The 20549-nt window shown below is 32.7% G+C and overlaps 2 protein-coding genes across 4 annotated transcripts; both read left to right on the top strand.

The window, feature by feature from the left end:
- The first annotated feature begins 1962 nt into the window (after positions 1–1962).
- LOC134237793 (A disintegrin and metalloproteinase with thrombospondin motifs 9-like) lies at positions 1963–20237 on the top strand. 2 transcript variants are annotated; one of them, XM_062719938.1, is made up of 4 exons: positions 1963–2226; positions 4798–4968; positions 6596–6746; positions 19522–20237. In XM_062719938.1, the coding sequence occupies exons 1-4, from the start codon at positions 2068–2070 to the stop codon at positions 19557–19559; spliced, it is 519 nt and encodes a 172-aa protein (XP_062575922.1). In that variant the 5' UTR covers positions 1963–2067; the 3' UTR covers positions 19560–20237. The 2 variants fall into 2 exon arrangements, with proteins under 2 accessions (XP_062575922.1, XP_062575921.1); XM_062719937.1 differs by lacking the exon at positions 19522–20237 and adding an exon at positions 7079–7271.
- Positions 11396–19498, top strand: LOC134237791 (A disintegrin and metalloproteinase with thrombospondin motifs 9-like). 2 transcript variants are annotated; one of them, XM_062719936.1, is made up of 5 exons: positions 11396–11667; positions 16280–16551; positions 18289–18459; positions 19040–19214; positions 19325–19498. In XM_062719936.1, the coding sequence occupies exons 1-5, from the start codon at positions 11430–11432 to the stop codon at positions 19339–19341; spliced, it is 873 nt and encodes a 290-aa protein (XP_062575920.1). In that variant the 5' UTR covers positions 11396–11429; the 3' UTR covers positions 19342–19498. The 2 variants fall into 2 exon arrangements, with proteins under 2 accessions (XP_062575920.1, XP_062575919.1); XM_062719935.1 differs by having other exon boundaries at positions 19040–19498.
- Positions 20238–20549: the final 312 nt, after the last annotated feature.

Genomic DNA, 20549 nt, shown 5'->3' on the forward strand with positions numbered 1-20549 from the left:
AAAGATAATCAAGTTATACTGCAAATAACCTGGGTAGGTACAGTTTACAATCTATAAACCGTTTATAAAATAAGACGTAAACTGTGCCAGCCCAGGTTATACCAGCAAAATCTAGGTGTAGATATAAAAACATTTTATCTTCAAAAACATCCTCAAATTGAACATATTCTAAAATTAACGTCAAGCACTAAATCATTGACGTAAGCTATTGTGTCGTCGGCAACATATGTTATACGATATAAACTTTTAACCAATCAAATGACGTGCTTAAAACTACATTATTTATTGCTGCCACAAGGTGAAAAAAATCTTTTTAAAAAATCTAGAAATTTACAAATATATTTTTGAAGATGTATACACCCCTTTGGGGGATATAATAAGTTTTACAATCTATCTGTGCAAAATTTGAAAATAAATAAAATATAATGTTCACCCGGTATGCAAATAACGTTTCTAGCTATTGCTTAAAAAGTATATTAAAAAACGTTTCTAACTATTGCTTAAAAAGTATATTTAAAAAAACTTTGAATATGTTATCCCAATAGTAGCTTATGTTTTCCGGATTTTTTTTTTATATAGGTAACATGCATACAACTATTCGTTAGTTTTCCTTTTATGACGTCATAAACTTTTTATTTACAGTTTTAATAAAATTTCGAAAGGTTTCAACCAGGCTAGAACTCACAGAACCGTCGCTTGCTCTATGGACAGGAGCCACAGACAGCAGGATGCACTGTTGTTTGATTTGTACAACAGAGAACCAGTGCATTTCTGTATTATACGATAAAAGGAGTCGGACATGTCAGCTTTTTAATTTTCATCTCTACTGGGATCAACTTGGAGACGAAAAAGAAACTGAATATCATATCATGGACAATGCAAGCAACAGAAGACGTGAGTATATTTTTTTCAGGATCGTTGTTTGTACAGGTAGAAATTCTCATAACAACAGCTGGCTTAAATATTGTACGTATGTGTACATAAATTGACATATCAATTTAACTACTGTATGGGTACATAAATTGAAATATCAACCTAATGTTTTATATGAACAGTTTCTCTGGTTATTTGTACACTTAATAAGTTGGTTAAAACAGTGGATTCTAATGGAATGGGTTTACTTGAAAAATTAATGAGTTTTAAGCTAGGATTTAATTGTTAAATTCCAGTGATTTCTTCATGAAATACAACCTATTCCCTCCACAACCCATAAACAATTACATTTTTGCATGTTAGATGAAAGGTTCAATGCTGTTCAAATTAGTTAATAAAAAAATGGAGATAACTCAAAAGACCATTAATGTATTATTATTGACCATGCTGACTCTATTCTTTGATGTTTTCTACATATTTATTACGATTTATGGCTGAATAATTTTTGAATAGGTTTCAATTGGATGATGACTGAAATCAATATTTCTAATTATCTACCCAAAATATGACAGGGATATCTTTTGAAGTATAAGGAAACAAGATCTTAAATGTAAATTTTTAATCAGCAATTTAATGAATCGTTTCCGAAGCAAAGTGGTGTGGTGACCAAAAGCACTTTGGTTTGAAACGTTCTGCAAATACTTTCTAATTTTTTTCTTTGTGAAATTTAAATCAGGAAGGATTATACACGTCAGATTCAAATTATATAAAGATGATGATCATCAGGATAATGATAATAATCATTATCATCATCAATACTATATTTAACATCATCATCATAATCAACATTATCATCAACATAATCATCATTATCAAGATAATTACAACCCTCATCAACATCATCGTCATCACCTTCACCATCATAAACAACAACATCATTATCATTATCATCATCATCATCATCATCAACATCAAGAACATAATCATCACATCATCAACATCATGACATCGTTTGATTTATTATTTTTGTTTTTTTGATTGTGGTTTTTAAGATATAATATGTAATTGTATATTTCTGAAGTACCCCAGTCGTGTTCCGACATCGCTCGATGCACTGTGACGACGAAGGATGGTGAATATTGGTTGTATCCTACAGTAACAAATGGAAAGAGGGTGAAGATTTATTGTCATGACATGCAGAGAGGTCCGAAGGAGTATGTCACTCTGAAGTATGAAAACTCCTTTGTTCAACACGACGATTCAAATTGGTTAAGTAAATACGAACGATGCACATCTACATTTACGCCTCCACTAAAGAAAGCAGATTTTTTGAAAGTGGCCATTAACATAGAGGTAACAGTACATACGGATTTATTTTCGTCTGATGTGGCCTTTTGCAATTACAATCATTTTTAAGTCAATTTTAGTTTTGTCCAGGCAAAGTTGAATGTAAAATTATACCATCTTCCTTGAAATCGGCCTACTTAAAATTCGCCCAACTGTGCTTGAGACAAAAGGGCAAAATAAAACGGGGACAAAATCTCCTTTAAAACAACAATTCCATCAACTAAATTTACTGAAAGGAAAAAGAAACGCAGGGTAAACGTTTGAGGTGAATTAAATTCATTTTTCTTTTAATTTTTTGTCAGAATTCCTATCTAACTTTTAAATTCATCTTTCAAATAGATATAACCAAAATCCCATTTGATTTTGTTCATTAATTAATGTTATTGAAGTTCATATGACGATACCTCCCAAAAGTGAAAATCGAAAACTCTCAATGTCTTCAATGTCTCCCCGCGCATCTTTCATGAGCCTTATTTCTTCTTTGCATGGAATTCATTACAGTGTTTATTTTTCAATCCCTGGCTATATTGGACTTGGGTAACTAGCAAAAAAATTAGACATACGACGTGCGCATGTGCCAGTGAGAGGAACAAAACAGTAAATTGATCGGCTCAAAAAACCAAATTGCGGAATTGTTTTCTTTCATTTTTCGTGTGAACGTAATGATTATGATAGTCTACTGTATAAAAGGCGGTTTTGGGTTTTGATGGTAGTAAGATGGCGATTTAAGAGAAGCCAGGACGAATAACCCGCTCGTTACATGACTCTGTTTCGTGTTAACGTCATCGTCACGGTTGATTGAAAACCATTCCAGGCCATTTCTGACAACAGGATACAAGTTTTATGGGGGAAATTTACAAGAAACTTCTTAGTTACCCGTTGTTGCCTTTTTTCCATTAATTAGGCAATTCGAAAACCAGACCCCATGGAACTTCCGTAAGCTGTACCAAAATTGTAAGAAATTCATAGCGTCTCTAAATATTGAAAAACAATATGCATATCTTAGGTGCATAAAATGGTGCAATGAGATTTGTTGACAAACTCGTCGTCATCAAATTGCACGTGTTTTGGGCTTTTTAGCGTTTTCCCTATGTGACTTCATAATTTTTAAGGTTGAGTAATTCTTTGGTGCATAGTAACTATATTTCTCATTTGACAAATTTTGGTAATTTTCGGTCATGCGGTCAATTTTTTTTTCGAATATTATGCTACCCTGCGTTTCTTTTTCCTTTCAGTATATCTCAGAATGTTTAGACATAAATATTGATAGTGAAAAAACACACTGAGAATTGATTTTTTATCAAAGAAAATTTGGAATCGAAATAAGTTATCCCAATCTGTTTTCTGGAAGCTTCATTAGAGAAACAATTAAGGGCGTAGTCAGGGTACTTTTTATGTGTGTGCCCGAGTTTAGGCATGAGTTTGGGGTCGACTTAAGGATCTCAATGGGGTCCGCGGGGGCAAAGCTCCGGAAGCTAAATTGTAAAATATTCAGTTAGAAAGATAGAACGCAATGCACTTGGAAAAAAAAAACCCAGCAATATTCAATCATAAACCAAGTTCTAAGAAAATTTTATTTTTCCTTTAAACTGAATTTTAATTTTCAATTATTTTTTATCGATATTTCTTAAAGATTTTTTTTACTTGTGAAATTATTAATTTATTTATTTCTTTAATTGCTTGGGCAGATCAACCGAATCTTCGAAATGTTACAGTTTTATTTAAAGTTGTATTCAGAAGTATAAATTCATGAATAACTAATCCTTTAAAAGAAAGTTGCACAATCATTTTCCTTTTAATGATTAATATCAAAGACAATTAACAGGGCTTGTACCGGTACACTCTTCACAATACATTTCAAAACAATCAACTGTCCAATTTCCGTAACACTAAATATCTTCTGACAAACGATTATTAACAAAATAGTTTTATTGATATTCTAATTAACCTTTTCAAAATTTATTTCAACATATTCAATATTTAATTCAAAGATTTATGAAAAGAAACTAATTATAACTATTGCATAATTTATGTTTGTTGTTACAGCTCTGCATAGCTTCAAGAAAATATTGTTGTTCTATCAAATAACCAATTTAAGATTTTATTTCTAAATATGCTTATCTAATTATCAAATCTTGCATTCTTTGATAAATTTTTACAGTGTAACAGCTGAAAATCATCTTAAAAATAACAAATTTTTAGCTACAATCTGCCCTTGAAAGAGATCTTATAAAAGAAAAGAATGTTATATAGAACAATAATTTAAAATAAAATAGACATAAAAATAAATTTATATATGTATGAAATTTACTTGGTTCTTAAAAGGGTTTTGGATTTTATTTGTCTTTCTTTTTTAAGTTCAATTGGTATTTTATTATGTTTAACTGGGTACAAATAGTTCCATTTTCATAAAATTGAGTTGTCGTTCATAACGAAATCTCAGTTACATGTGATTATAGGATGAAAAATCTTTGACATCTCTACATTTTAATATATGCAAATCTCTCTGCATTATATATTCTTATAAAGTAATATTTCTCGTGGTACATTTGTCTTTCTGTATATTTTTACTTATAGGATATGTCTGTGAATGGAACAGATTATACGTTCGCAGTGCCTACAGGGGATTTCAGTCTTTCTTTTGGACAAACAGCTGACTGTGCTGCAGAAAAGTCGAGGAAAAACTGTTTTCGATTTTCCAGTGCAAAAATCAATACTCGAGGAACAGGGATGATTTTTGATCCTACTGTAAGTTTTAATTTCCAGAAATAAAATAACATGTCCTTAAAAAAATTATTCTTAGAGAGAAACATGAAGAAAATGATAAGGATTCAAATGTCAATTGAAAAAAAATAAGGCGGGAGCAGAACGGGGACCTCAAAAACACCAGAATTAGAGGAAAGATCAGGCGCCAAGAAGGAGGAAGCATTCTATATACATTGGTCACCCATCGCGTGTTCCTTGTCTTAACAAGAAAAACGAAAAATCCGTAGAATGAATAAAATATGTTATTGAAATTCTTTAAAATAATCATTAACACTTAATTTAGCAGAGTTAAAAATTTGAGCGGGAAGTGAACGCTCACAAGGTTTTAAGATGAAGCTTATGATTTTTATTTTTTTTTCCGAATCTAATTATGTCTGTGAGCACTAAGCTCACAATATCATAACCCCGACCATGATGTGATTATAAAGTGATATCTCTTGCAATGGAAAAAGTTAATATCTTCCCAATTTGTTAATATAGAAGAGAAGGTGCCAAAAGGCACTATCATGATTTATTGCAAAGTTATCATAAAGAAGTCGGTTCACTTTATGCATAAAATGGCTCTGTAGATATACCAACTGATTGAACAACACTTGATTTTCAATTTGAAGCATTAAAATAAAATAGAGACTTAGTGCTTTCATATCGTATTAAGAATTTTCTCCTAAAAGTCCAGGTCTTGAAGAACTGGCTTTATTAAATTGCAATGTTCTTGAATTTCTAGGTAAACAGGTATAATTAAGTACTTTCAGGGAAGAAAAATACTGTGAGCGCACTCTCTGATCTAAAAAATAAAACCTGTCTTTGAATTCTCAAAAACAGTTCTATCATATACGAGTTGCATATATTAGATCAGAGGTTGCGCAGAATATGAGAAAATTGACGCAATTTGTGACGTCATAATGCATTGACTAGCCAGAAAATTACGTCATTTTGATAGATACACAGTCACCAAAGATCTAAGGGATATTTAATGCATTGTTAACTAAAACTATGTAATTTCAGATTTTCAGAAATACACAGGGCCAAATAAGGCAAAGGTGAACCTTGTTCTTTTATACAGTGGTATAGGAGATGCAGCAGATTTGATATTTTTAAGAATGACAGAGTCCAAGATTTGTTTTTAAAAAATCAAATATTTGTCTGACAAAAATGTATTTTTATTAATGATACTTATCTTTAAAAAACAAAGATGTCGCAAAAGTAGCATTAACTTTTGTTTTGTTACTTTGACCACTATGAGGAATATAAATACTTCTAAAATAATAAGTGGTATAATTGGGGTTGAGAATAAGAAATGTTGACGAATGGCATTGTCAATGCATACATGTTTTGCAATAGAAAACCGATATATCTGTCTGAAAGAAACACGGAGAAAAGGTTGCATAAGCATGACACCATGTAATTAAATTTGTGCGAAAATCTCATAATTTTATTTATCAAATTTTAAGTAAATTTCAAATAAGAATTTGATGCCGCAATAGTTAAGGACATATAGGCGGAAGGACAAAAGATGGAAAGAACTGCGGTTGAATACACGAGTCAATTAAAACCCCGTTTTTAAAGAGGTGCATAAGTATGATAAGAACAAAATTTAATCTATTTGCAGATTGTATTCGGTAAAGTGGGAGGCTGGGCTACTGGTATACTGGATTTTCAGCGTTCAGCAGACGGAGCGGAAGTGTCCTTCCGGTGTGCAGGATGGTGTGGAAAATGTGGTCCAGTTGAAGAAATGAAGTTTATTTTGACAACAGAAGCGGGTGAGACATCTTCACTTATTGGTTTGATTTAAGAATTTGTCTCAGACAAAACTTAGGAACTTCATACATATATTTTGTAGATTATCATTCATTCTTGTGAAAAAAAAACATTTACAAAATATAAAATTTCAGAGGACAGATACAATTAACATCTCAAACTTATGTAATCACGAGGTCATATCTCTATGAACTAATATTTTTTCCTCTAAAAACGAAATTTTGACTTTATCTAATACTTAAGAATTTTACTGAGGTTGTGTACCATTCGGGGCGGCACATCCTTAATCTCTTTCTGACAGGAATATTTATATCTTATTTATCCGTATTTGCAGTTCCCGTTTCCGAAGCACAGTCAGTGATTTGTCCTGTGAAATAAACTCCATGGTCCCAGAAATCACCCTCAACATAAAGAGAATGACATTCTCTTCTGGAAAAAAGAATTTGGAACCTCTTACTTCAACAATAATTTAAAATTGATTTTCCTTGCATTCATATTATGATCTTTTAAATTACCACTTTGGAAAAGAGTACAAAAAGAAAACATACGTTTATTATGCTTTTCTTGTATGTAAATGATATTATATATAATGTATATTACTTATAACAATATCAATAATGTACATCAGGCTTCTTTTTCTCATACTGATCTATAATTATATTTGAAATAAAAAAAATTTATAAGCAAAAATTCAGCAATAAATATCATATATTTAGAGCTTATTATCCATACCCAATAAACATGTAAAAAAAAAAATCCCTATCCCTGATTTTCCTTAAAAAGTGCCTTTTTGTTCTGGTCAGAATGTAGTTACTTTAGAAAGTCAAAACAGCAAAATATTATTTGTGATGACAAAACCAATGAGATTTGAAGATAATTAACGTGTCACCATGCTCAAAGGTCCATTGAAACGATACAAATCAGGAGCACAGGAAACACTTGATGCATACTTCAGAAGAGGGATCAAATACCATGGAGACGAAGGCGTCCCCTGACCTATTTCAAAAGAAAAACAAATAACAATCAATCTGATTAAAAGAGCTTTGCGCTATGTAGAGATCTGCATTTTAATCAGACTGAATAACAATCAGAGTCTTATGTTTATATTTCTAATGTCTTTGTCCGAGATAAAATTACAAATAGTTAATGTACTTTATTTCCTCATCAATGTCCTGGTTCATTGATAGGCGTGGTTAAAAAAAAATCCCGTGCGGGGCGGGACAAATGGAGAAACAGAAGCTGGGCGTCTAGCATGTGGATTGGCGGAATCAAGAGCATGTAAATATAAGGAATAACTGTCTTATTTTTCGATTTCATGACGATGATATTGGCTTGGGTGATAATTTTATGCATAAAAGCATAAAAGCTCGGGAAAGAGAAATACGATTTGTTATATAATTATATAATTTGTATTATAATTAATATATAATTTGTAGAAGGCAACTTCAATTTATTCAATCTTTCTTAATTTCCATCAAGTTAGTCTGCCTTTTCCGATCAAAAACTATTGAAATCTGACTTAAAACTAACAGCCATGGTAGGAAATTATCAAAGTATCAAAATAAACAACATTCAATGAAAAAACAACAAACTTTTTAGCTCTGCTTAATCAGAAGAAAGTCAAATATTTAGAAAATAATTTTTAATTTGGCTGAGTTCAGTTAAGACTACATATAGACAATTAGTTTAAAAAAAAAATAATGCGGTTTATAGTCCTCTATACTTTGATTTGAAAGATGTACATTGGTAAAAATGTCTCAAGAGATCCTATGGTAAAAGAATTGGCCTATTTACCTAAATTTATCAACTCTTTAAGGAAAATAAGTCTCCCAGTTTATTCCATATTCATATATTCTACCTTCTGTCAAATAAAAAACAACCCATCTAAAACAAATTATTGACAATTTTTGAATACAAGAGCATGCCAAAGAGAAAATGTCTGCTATGACCAGTCAACAGTGGATATTTACAATACTGTTTTCAGACATCTGTGTTGGTTCTGCATTTAACAGATCTAAATCTATTTGTGTATATAAAATATATGCCTCTATTTTACAAGAAAAGTATATTTTCGGGAACATGAACACTACAATGTAGGTCCTCGATTATTGTTTATTTGTAAGTCATTGAACTGTTCTGTGCGTGTACATAATTTGGCGTTTTCAAAATTTGGCGTTATCACTGTCCGTTCAGTGTACTGTATTTAAATGATTTCTTAGAGGTATTAACGAATTAGCGCATTGTTGTTTATAAAAAGCCAAGGCTGCTAAAACATGACGCCTGTGTTTCAAAGTACACATAAAGTATTAGGAATATAGCATAATATACACGTACGATATCTCGAACTCAGTGCATTAACTACGAACAATCCAGATAGTTCCGATTGTAAACATGGCGAATAAAAAGTTGAGAAAATTAGTTAAATTTTCGTCTATATAAGGATTTTTTTTGGGAGGTGGGGTGGGATCGTTAAAAGGCATATTAAAATCTCAAAAAATACATAATTTCTCGCATTCAAAATTTTGCGTAATCACTGGGTATAGTGTTGTTGGCGTACTCATAAATTAGCACTACACATGTCCATTCAGTGTATTCTTTATGTAATTGATTTCTTAGCGGTTTTCATGAATTAGCTATAGCGCATTCTTGTTTGCGCAAAAGCCGCTGAAAATGAAGCCCGTATTTTAAAGTATACATACAGTAATAGCAATGTAGCATAAAGTACACGTGCACGTACCATAACTCGAATTCAGTGAACTACGAACAATCCAGATAGTCCCGACTGTAAACATGGCGTGTAAATTTGAAGCAAGAAAAAAAAACGTTGAGAAAATTAGTTGAAGGTTTGTCTATATATGGATTTCTTTTGGGAGGTGGGTAGGCGTCGATAAAAGAAATATTACAATCTCAAAAAGTATGAAGGGGGTTGTCTCAGATTTTTTCTCAGAACAGTCTTCTGTTGTAGTTTTAATATGTAAATTTTCATTTGGATATTACATGCCTCATCCCCACTGTTTGTTGCTGTTCGGTCATCCATGGGCAACTACAGGAAAAATGTTTCCGCAATATCAGAAAAACTGAAGTCAGACATTTTTTGTACTCAATACTCTTTCCCCCCATTTTCTTCAAGATGAGTATTCAGATAGGGGTAAAAAATTAAAATATTTTTTTTTTGTATAACTGTCTATATTTTGGTAAAGAAAACAAAGAAGATGTGGGAACAAGGCCACATGCCTTATATACAGCGCAACGAACTTGAATGTGAAAATTCCATCTTAATTATCACAAAATTTTCTCGTAACATTGACGTATATTTGATGTAAAAACTCCACAATTTTCCAAAACCTTATTAAAAGGATTGTTTTGTCTGTTGTATAATGTCTCTTTCAAGTGGCTTCCATTCATATGGAGACGCCATCACTTGCCCATGGTAAGCTGCAAATTTTGTCCTATGCTCGGCACTCATCATTTCATGGCCATTGAGCAGTGAGGGACCTTTTTCGCGCTAGCTCCTACTGCTACCCGGGCCCTCGGATTAAATGGTTTCAGTAATAGTATTCGAGCCTGCAATCAACTCCTTACTTTGCGACTCTTCAGTCGTTCTAACGTTCTAACCACTGCGCCACGCAGGTGGCATTAAAGAGATTGGATTTTCTCCCTTTGAAATAGAATTCACACACTAAAGAGGACAAAAAGGGTCATTTTCTAATATTATAACATAATGTTTTATACTAATGGATCATCGTTCTATTTCATGGCTCATGGCCTTACCTCAAGATCACAAGGGTAAGATATTTTAGATAAAAAGAATATGTGTGAAGTCGGGAACATTCAGATGGGGTTTGCTTATAACCAGTTGCAGAGTGTGTCATAGCTTGACAGAGGGTTATTAGTACAATTTCAAAGTCACTATTAGAAGAGATGTACATTCCTTTGCTGTCTTTCTACTGCTGAAAAATTGCAAACTGCTACGCCTGAAAAGACTACTTGCATCCTTAGCATATGGCATGACCTTGACTTAAGGTCACTTTGTCCTAATCGCAGTTTCAGCGGAAGACGTACTCGTTGCTTTACAACAAGCTCTGCTCTAGGTTTATTTGTAATTATTATATTAAATGTCGCTTGGCACTTTTTTTTAGCAGATGGGCATGTGGAGAGTTATTACGTATACAGGTTGTCGGAGTACTTTTCAATCTTATCATTAAAGGCAAAATTAGATACCATTTATTGTGTAAAATTATGACAATATCAAACGTGAATTTGTACATGTATGATTAGTAACATGACAAGTTAATTGAATTCATGCTTAACTTTTCTTTATATTATATAAACAATAAAATGCTTTCTTTTGTTGTTAATTAGTACTGGAATGAATGTCGCAGCTGTTGCAGAAAAAATACACAACCTGCGTAACTTATGGGAAATGTTAAAGTTGCTGCAGACAAACAGACAGACAGCTAGACAGGTAGACAGACGAACGGACACCAAAAAATCTAAATAACCCTAAAACTTCGTTTACGGGACATAAAAAGGAAATTCTGACTGGAGATTTTTCCAACATCGTACTTTAGAGAATAATATCAATTAGGTGTTTTACTTGCACTTACATATACACTCTTATTTGTTTATAAGTGCCTCTTCAAAAAAAAAGTCGTTTAAGATTGTGTTTCAAATTGAAAAAGAAAATGGACGGTTTTCAGGATCTAATGAGAAGAGAATCCTGCAAGTTAAGTACCAAACACTGTGTTTTTGTGTCAATACTTGGATTTCTGCTGGTTTTGGGACTAGGAATTTTCACATCATCTCTTGCTTATCTTCACAAATATGATAGAGACCGTGTTAATCCATCGTCGGAAATGCTCAAGGAGTCCGTTTCGGGAGATTTTACAACGCAGGGCATAGTGACTGAGAGAATGATTCAAAGTATGTTCTTTACATCTAAATTTAAAGTTTTTTGTCCCCCGCTTTCGCGAAACGAGGGGGACATTAAATTTCATTCGTCTGTCCGCGTGTCAGTCTTTCCGTCCATCGCGAAAACTTTTACCTTGGTTATATCTTCTGAATGAGAAGAAAGGGGGCTTTTATATTACATAAATATATATGTTACTTGTGACTAAATACACTATGATTTTTGAACCAGTGACCTTAAAGTTTGACCTACCTTTTAAAATAATGATCATAACTTTCAATTGGCCCAATTTGCATATGAAAAGAAAGAGGGATTTCACATTAAAGATCATTACCCGTGACAACAACTTTCGAATTATACTATAAATTTGATATCGTGGCCTTGAAGTCTGATCTATTTTTCACAACCTTTAACCATGGTCATATCTTTGAATGAGAAGAGATACATCTTTCATATTATACATGTATATTACCTGTGACAAGATCTTTCTAAATACAATATTTTGTTGATCTTGTGACGGTGAAGTTTGACCTGGTTTTCAAAAATGTTATTTTTTCCTTATAACTTTTGATATGAATTTTTCAAATAACCCCATTCACCGCAGTCATGCATTTTAACGCATACACCATTAACTATTTCTAACGCAATATCAAACATATACCTTTCCCTGCTATCACGCATTTTGAAAAGTTAATGTGATTTTCAATTTATGAAAAGTTAATTTCTTATTAAAATATTACGTCATAATATTATTTACGCTAAACTTTAGAGAAACTTCTACCATGCTATCATAAAGACACCGAAAGCGGGGGACCACAATTCTATGAATTTGCTTGCACTTATAGTTTCCGTCAACTTAGAGGAAATTCCGATTGTGAATTACTTAGTACGTGTATTCAAATACGAGGGGTTTGTTACAACGCACTTTGACAAATTACGTACTTTGAAAAAAAATTCAAAGTGCGTTAAATTTGGGACCAATTCAACGCCTTTGAAATTTTTTTTTCAAAGTGCGTTGATATCAACCATATTAACGCACTTTGAAAAAAGTGTATGGTTGATATTCTTACAAATCTTAGATATGAAAAATAATTGAACCTGTTGGATAATTTTTCAGTGATAAGGTCACTTCAGGATGTGAAAGTGAGCGATTTTGATTTTTCCATACTTTGAAAATTCTTTCTCTCTTTAATGTTTTATAATTGTTCTTATTTTTTTCCAGTTTGCATGCATTTTATGCAAACTAAAATTTATAGAAAGATTTCAACGTCATACTAGTTATGCTAATTCATATTTTGGTGTAGCATAGGCATCGGGTACCGGGAGGGGTGCTTAGGCATACGAATGTTTTACAAAGATATAGTTACATAATATAGACATTGAAAATTTTGGCTTACTTTCGGGGGGGGGGTTACAACGTTCAGTGTGCTACCCACGGCTATGTAAAACAAAAATAGTTGGACTGAGAGACGTTCTACTCGTCTTCTCCTTGTTCTCTATGAGGTTAAAGCAATTCACGTAAATTAACAAGTTTTCGAAAGATATAATTATTACAAATTAACTCTCTCAATTACTAAAATCGAAGTCTAGAATTTTTGTTTACTACATATTTTTTTTCAAAGTGCGTTAAATTTCCCCATGGTAAAAAAATGTTGATGTACAGTCTCGGGTCAAAAGTATTCGTAAAAAATGGCGGCCTACTTTTTCAATGCCGCGCTTCGCTCCCCCTTTCAGCGTCGTTCTTGACGCATAAATTAGAGTTATCCCTCTTACTACGTACAAATATACACAAGCACGACAAATCACGTGGCTTTGTTATGACGTATTTTGTCGTCTGCAAATGTTTTGTTTTCGCTATCAAAACAAATGGGTAGGAAAGGATCTGAACTGTGTGCATCCGAAAAAGAAAGTATTTTATCGTTGTCTAAAGCTAATATAAAGTTAAAGGAAATATCAGATATAACAGGAAAGCCTATTTCTACAATATGCAGTTTTTTAAAGCGGCAACAAAGATGTGGAAGTGCAGAAAACAAGGATCGAAGTGGCAGACCGCGTAAGTGTAGTATCCACAAGGGGAAAGGCAACTTATCCGACTTGTGAAAAATAATCGCCCAAGGACTTTGACAGAATTAACGAATGTTACCAATGAAAATGGAGCAAGAAGACTTTCAGAAAGTACAGTGAAAAGAATTTTGAGGAAAGGGGGTTAACGAGTTAATTGGTGTAAACAATATAGACACGAAACTGTGGATGGGTTTTGGAATAATATAATATTCAGTGATGAATGTAAGATGATGATTGATGGAGAACAAAGCGTGTATGTGTAGCGGAAGGACGGCGAAGAATGGGTCCCCCCTTGTGTTGCACCCCCTCCTGGACGGCGCCTAGATTTGATGGTGTGGGGATGTATAACAGCTTACGGTGTAGATACTTTATGTGTTGTTGAAGGTAATCTTAATGCCAAAAAATATATTGAAATCATCGATAGCAATTTATGGCCTGTTGTAGCCAAGCATTTCCCTAACAATAGGTATATATTTCAAGACGACAATGCTCCTGTGCATAGAGCAAGAGTAGTCAAAGATTTCGTGACTAGAGAGGGAATAACAACACTTGAATGGCCAGCCCAAAGTCCTGACTTAAATATTATCGAAAATTGCTCGAAGAAAATGAAACATGAACTTAAATGTTCATAATCTGAGGACCAACGATGACCTTGCAGTAGCCGTTCGAAAGGCCTGGGAAAACATCCCGCATTAATTCATTCAAATGCTATACCAGTCGATTCCAAGAAGAAGTAAAGCAGTAATCAAGTCAAAAGGCTGCCTTATGAAACATTAAGGTTGGTGCAAATTTAATTAAGTTAAAAATTTGATGAAACTAAGGTGACCTAGTTTTGTTTACATCGCCGCCATTTTGTTTTTTTTTACGAATACTTATGACCCGCGACTGTACACTCTTAACGCACTTTGAAAAAAAAATTCAAAGTGCGTTGAGTGTGTCTCAAATTTAAGGTACTTTTGATTTTTTTTCAAAATGCATTGATTTTGTTCTCAGTTTAACGCACTTTGAAATTTTTTTTTCAAAGTGCATGATTTTTTCAAAGTGCGTTACCACAGGGGTTATCAAAAAATTCGTGGACTGAGGCTATAATTAGTACCATGTAGTCTGAGTTCACAAAATTTATAAAGAACATAAAATACCAAAAAACAAAATTAGTATCATGTAATACATATTGTGACCCCACCCTACCCTTCTGATCACAATTTAGACAATTTAAAATCTACACACAAAATTTGAGAAGGAGATTTTTAAAGATTTTTCCTATATATTTCTATGTAAAAGAACATAAAATAGATTTTCAAAATAATAAAAGAAACCCCAGGGGTCATACTTCGCACACTTTGAAAATTTTAGCTTTTCTGGCCTTGAGAAGGAGATTTTAAAAGATTTTTCCTATATATTTCATTGTGGCCCCGCCCTATATTTACCCAGGATGCTTCTAAATAAAATTTTTGGCCCATATTTTTCCTATATATTTCTATGTAAAACTTTGATATTATATGATCATGCTTGGCATAAGTTTCAGCTTTTCTGGCCCAGTGGTTCTTGAGAAGAAGATTTTTTATTGACTCCACCCTATTTTTGTCATTTCTTGATTATCTCCCCTTGTGAGGGGACTTGGCCCTTTATTTTAACAATTTAAATTTCCCTTTACCCAAGGATGCTATGTACCAAGTCTGGTCAAAATTGGCCCAGTGGTTCTTGAGAAGAAGTCGAAAATGTAAAAAGTTTACAGACGGACGGACGGACGGGCTTCAGCAGCGGACAAAATGTGATCAGAAAAAGTCACTTGAGCCTTCGGCTCAGGTGAGCTAATAAAGAAATGTTGAAAATTTTAGCTTGATAGTACAATATTTCCCAAATTTTGATAAAATTAAAACGATATTATATGATCATCTGGCTTAACTACTAACCCTTTTATCACCTTTTTCAATAATATCAAGCAGTGGCGTGGCCTCAGCAGCGGACTCCATAGGACGTTTGGTTATCAGCTGATTCAGATTGAAATATATAAATATATAAGATTGTATTGAATAATTTAACTTCAAGCAATCCATTTTTCGTTTTTATTCTCAACTAAAATAAGAATGCCTACTTGCAGTTTCGTTTTGTGAAAAACAAGTCGGTATTATTAATAATTTTTATAAAACGAGCATAATCCTGATTTTAAGAAGGTCAATGCTGATTATAAACCTAGACCAATGCTAGCTATGCTAGTTCTATCCTTTCCTTGCTGATCCAGGTTATGCTGTTTTTTTTTAATGCCGACGCTGATGCTAGCTAGATCCTGACATCTTCATCAACACCATCATCATCAACAACATCATCATCCTACTAACCCCAACATCCTCTCCAACATCATCATCAACACCATCAACATCATCATCAACACCATACCACCACCACCATGATCATCATCAGCATCATCATCACCACCAACATCATCATCGACACCCTCATCATTATCATCAATATCATTATCAGCATCATTGTTTGATTTATCATTTTTGTTTCTCGATAAAAAATTGTCCTTTGTGAAATATTAATTGTCTGTTTATGAAGTGCCCCAGACGTGTTCTGACATCGCTGGATGCTCAAGGATAGCAAAAGATGGTGAATACTGGCTGTATCCTGCAGTAACGAATGGAAAGAGGGTGAAGATTTATTGTCATGACATGCAAACAAATCCGAAGGAGTATGTCACTCTGAAGTATGAAAACTCCTTTGTTCAACATGACAACTCAAACTGGTTAAGCAAATACAAACGCTGCACATCTACATTTAGGCCCCCACTAAAGAAAGCAGTTTTTTTGAAAGTGGCCATTAACATAAAGGTAACACTGCATACGGACGAATTTATGTCCCGTGTGCCCTTTTGCAATTACTATCAATTTTGGTCCTTTTTAATCTGCCCAGGCACAGTTCTATTTAAAATGTTACCGTCTTATATGAAATCGCCCAACTTTAAATTCGCCCAACTGTGCTTAAGGCAAAATGAAGAAAAAAAAACGGGGACAAAATATCTCTGGATACAGCAATTTCATAACTTAAATATATCAGAATGATTAGGCATAACTATTGAAAGTTAAAAACATATTGAGATTTGGTTTTTATCAAACAGAGTTTGGAATCGAAATGAATGAATTATCCCAATTTGACATCTCGAAGCGTCATTAGAGGCACAAGGGGCGTAGCAAGGATAGTTTTTATGTAGGCGCCTGAGTTTAGGCAGGGGTTTGGGGTCGACGTAAGGATCTCAATGGGGTCCAAGGGGACAAATCCCCCGGTGGCTACTAAATTTTCGACGATTTTGATGTGTATATTTGACCCTCATGATCGCATTTTTCTTACACTTTATGTTCGTTGGTTAAATTGTTAAGCAGGTATTCAAGGTCTGCTCTGTTTTTGTACAATTGGATAACACTTAAAATGAGAAAGGATCTGTCTAATGTCGTTGAATGATGAACCCACTAAAACAATGTAATATACTTTTGAAGAGACAAAATACGTAGACCTATTGTAAAATATTCGATTAGAGAGAAAAAACGTAATGCACTTAAATAAAATGCAAAATTTGAAAAATTGTTATTTTTCCCTAAAACTCATCATCAATTTTCAATTATTATTTTTATTTATATTTCTTAATTCTTTTAAATTTTTTTTTTACTTGTACAACTTTTGATTTATTTATAATAATTCTTTTAATTGCTTAGGCAGATCAACCGAATCTTCGAACTGTTACAGTTTTATTTAAAGTTGTATTCAGAAGTATATATTCATGAATAACTAATCTTTTAAAAGCAAGTTGCACAATCATTTTCCTTTTAATGATTAATAAGACAATTGAACAGGGTTTGTACCGGTACACGCTTCACGATACATTTCAAAACAATCAACTGTTCAATTTCCGTGACAATAAATATTTTTTGACAATCGATTATTAAAACAATAGTTTTATTTATATTCTAATTAACTTTGCCAAAATCTATTCCAACATACTCAATATTTAATTTAGAGATTTAGGAAAAGAAACTAATGTTGTTGCAGCTCTGAAGAATAGATTCAAGAAAATATTTTTGTACTATCAAATAATCAATTTAAGACTTTATTTCTTAAAATGCTTATTTAATTATCAAATTTCACAATATTTCATTAATTTTTATAGTGTAACAGCTAAAAATCATTTTAAAAATAACGATTTTGTAGATAAAATCTGCCCTTGAAAGAGATCTCATAAAAGAAAAAAAAAGCTATAAAGAACAATAAATTAAAATATAATAGGGATAAAAATAAGTTGATACATGTATAATATTTATGTAATTCTTATAACTGGTTTTGGCTTTTATTTGCCTTTTTTGGACCTGGTATTTTATTATGTTTAACTGGGTACCAATACATGTGTAAAGCCATTTTTCATACAAAGAAGTTGTCGTTCGTATTGAAAACTCAGTTACATATGATTTATGATGAAAAATCTTTGCCATCTCTATATTGTAATATATGCAAATTTCTCTGCATTATGGATATTTTTCGTGCTACATTTGTCTCTCTGTATATTTTTATATTTATAGGATATGTCTGTGAATGGAAAAGATTATACGTTCGCAGTGCGTACAGGAAATTTTAGTCTTTCTTTTGGACAAACAGCTGACTGTGCTGGAGAAAGGTGGATTAAGAACTGTTCTCGATTTTCCAGAGCAAAAATCAATACTCATGGAACAGGGATGATATTTGATCCTACTGTAAGTTTTATTTTAAAGAAATAAAATCATATGTCCTTGAAAATTTTGAAAATCATTCTTAGAGTGATATTATGAAGATAATCAAAGAATTCCAGCTCAAATATCAATTGAAAAAAAAATCTGTGTAAAAATGTGTATTAATTAATGATACTTACTTTAAAAAAGATTTCATATTAATTTTTGTTTTGTTACTTTGACCAATATGAGGAAAATAAATATTTTTAAAAATATTAAATTGCAAAATTGGCGTTGAGAATAAGAAATGTTGACGAATGGCATTATCAATGCATACATGTTTTGCAACAGGACAGCAATATATCTGTCTGAAAGAAACACAGAGAATAGGTTGCAGAAACAGGGCACCATTCATATAAATTGCGCGAAAATTTCATGATTTTTTAAAATCTAATTTTAAGGAATTTTCACATAAGAATTTGATCCCTCAATAGTTACGGACATATAGGCGGTAGGATAAAAAGACGGAAAGACCTGCGTTGGAATACTCAAGTCAATTTATAACCCCGTTTTTTTTTATAGAGATGTGTCATTATGATAAGAACAAAACTAAATCTATTTTCAGCTTGTATTCGGTAAAGCGGGAGGCTGGGAAACTGATATACTGGATTTTCAGCGTTCAGCAGACGGAGCGGAAATGTCCTTTCGGTGTCGCGGATGGTGTGGGTGGTGTGGTCCAATTGAAGAAAAGATGAAGTTTATTTTGACATCAGAAGCGGGTGAGGCATCTAAACTCGTTGGTTTGTTTTATGAATTTGTCTCAGTCGAAATTTGGTAACTTGATACATATATTTTGTAGATTTTCATTCATCCTTTTGAGAAAAATAATTCACGAAACATAAAAATTCAGGAGAAAGCGACAAATAAACTCTGAAAACTTATGTAACCACGAGGTCATATCTAAAAGAACTAATATTTTTTCCGCTAACAACAAAATGTTGACTTTACTTAAATACAATAGGCAGTTTGGGTACGATTTGAGGACAGCACATCCTTTGTTTGTAACAAGAACATTTATAGCTTATATATCAGTACTTGCAATTCCAGTTTCAGAAGCACTGTCGGTGATTTGTTCTGTGAAATAGATTCCATGGTCCAGAAATCATGCTCATTATAAAGAGAATGGCATATGTCGTCTGGAACAGGAATTTGGAACAACTGACTTCTACAATAATTTGAAATTAATTTTTTTGCATTCATAGTATGATTTTTTTAAATGATCACTTTGAAAGAGAGTACGAAAAGGAAACATACATTTACTATGTTTTCCTTGTATTTAAATGACATTATAAATTATGTATATCACTAAGAACAATATAAATAATGTACATCTCTCCTCTTTTTTCTGATACTGATGTATAATTATATTTGAAATAAAAAACATCAATTATAAACAAAAATTCATCAACAATAAAAATCTCTCTACAGCACGATGAAACTCAAGATTTTAAAGATTTTGGAAAAACTCGTATATTTAGAGCTTATTATTCATACCCAATGAACATTAAAAAAACCCTATCCCTGCTTTTCCCTAAAAGTGCGTTTTTGTTCTGGTCAGGATGCACTTACTTTAAAAAGTCAAAACAGTAAAATAGTATTTGTGATGATATCATCAATGAGATTTGATGATAATAAATATGTTGCCATGCCTAAATGTTCATTTAAACGATACAAATCAGGAGCGCAACAATCACAGGGAGCATACCTCAGAGGAGGGATCAAATACAATAAAGGAGAAAGCATCCCTGACCTGTTTTGAAAGAACACAAGTAACAATCATAGTCTTGTAATGATTCATTTTTAAGCCCCCGTAAAAAAGTTTCGGGGGTATATAGTTTTTGTCGTGTCCGTCCGTCTGTCTGTCTGTGTCTGTGTCTGTCTGTCTGTCTCTCTGTCTGTCTGTTTGTACGCACAAACTTTAACTTTGCCCATGACTTTTGATTTAGTGGAGCTATGACTTTCATATTTCACATGTGTATTCTTTATGACAAGACCTTTCCTTGGGTACCATCAAATTTGACCTTTTGACCTTGACCTTGGAGTTTGACCTACTTTTACAAAACAAATTCCAAAAT

This window comes from Saccostrea cucullata, unplaced genomic scaffold (assembly GCF_032062105.1).
Source record: "Saccostrea cucullata isolate Sc308-1 unplaced genomic scaffold, CSIRO_AGI_Scuc_v1 ctg6135, whole genome shotgun sequence".
NCBI lineage: Eukaryota > Metazoa > Mollusca > Bivalvia > Ostreida > Ostreidae > Saccostrea > Saccostrea cuccullata.

Excerpts from the sequence above, each read along its gene's own strand:
- LOC134237793 (XM_062719937.1), top strand. The coding sequence starts at position 2,068 with ATGCAGAGAGGTCCGAAGGAGTATGTCACTCTGAAGTATGAAAACTCC. Across the intron at positions 2,227-4,797 it reads AAGTGGCCATTAACATAGAG|GATATGTCTGTGAATGGAAC; the intron begins GTAACAGTACAT and ends TTTTACTTATAG. Across the intron at positions 4,969-6,595 it reads GGATGATTTTTGATCCTACT|ATTGTATTCGGTAAAGTGGG; the intron begins GTAAGTTTTAAT and ends ATCTATTTGCAG.
- LOC134237791 (XM_062719935.1), top strand. The coding sequence starts at position 11,430 with ATGGACGGTTTTCAGGATCTAATGAGAAGAGAATCCTGCAAGTTAAGT. Across the intron at positions 16,552-18,288 it reads AAGTGGCCATTAACATAAAG|GATATGTCTGTGAATGGAAA; the intron begins GTAACACTGCAT and ends TTATATTTATAG. Across the intron at positions 18,460-19,039 it reads GGATGATATTTGATCCTACT|CTTGTATTCGGTAAAGCGGG; the intron begins GTAAGTTTTATT and ends ATCTATTTTCAG.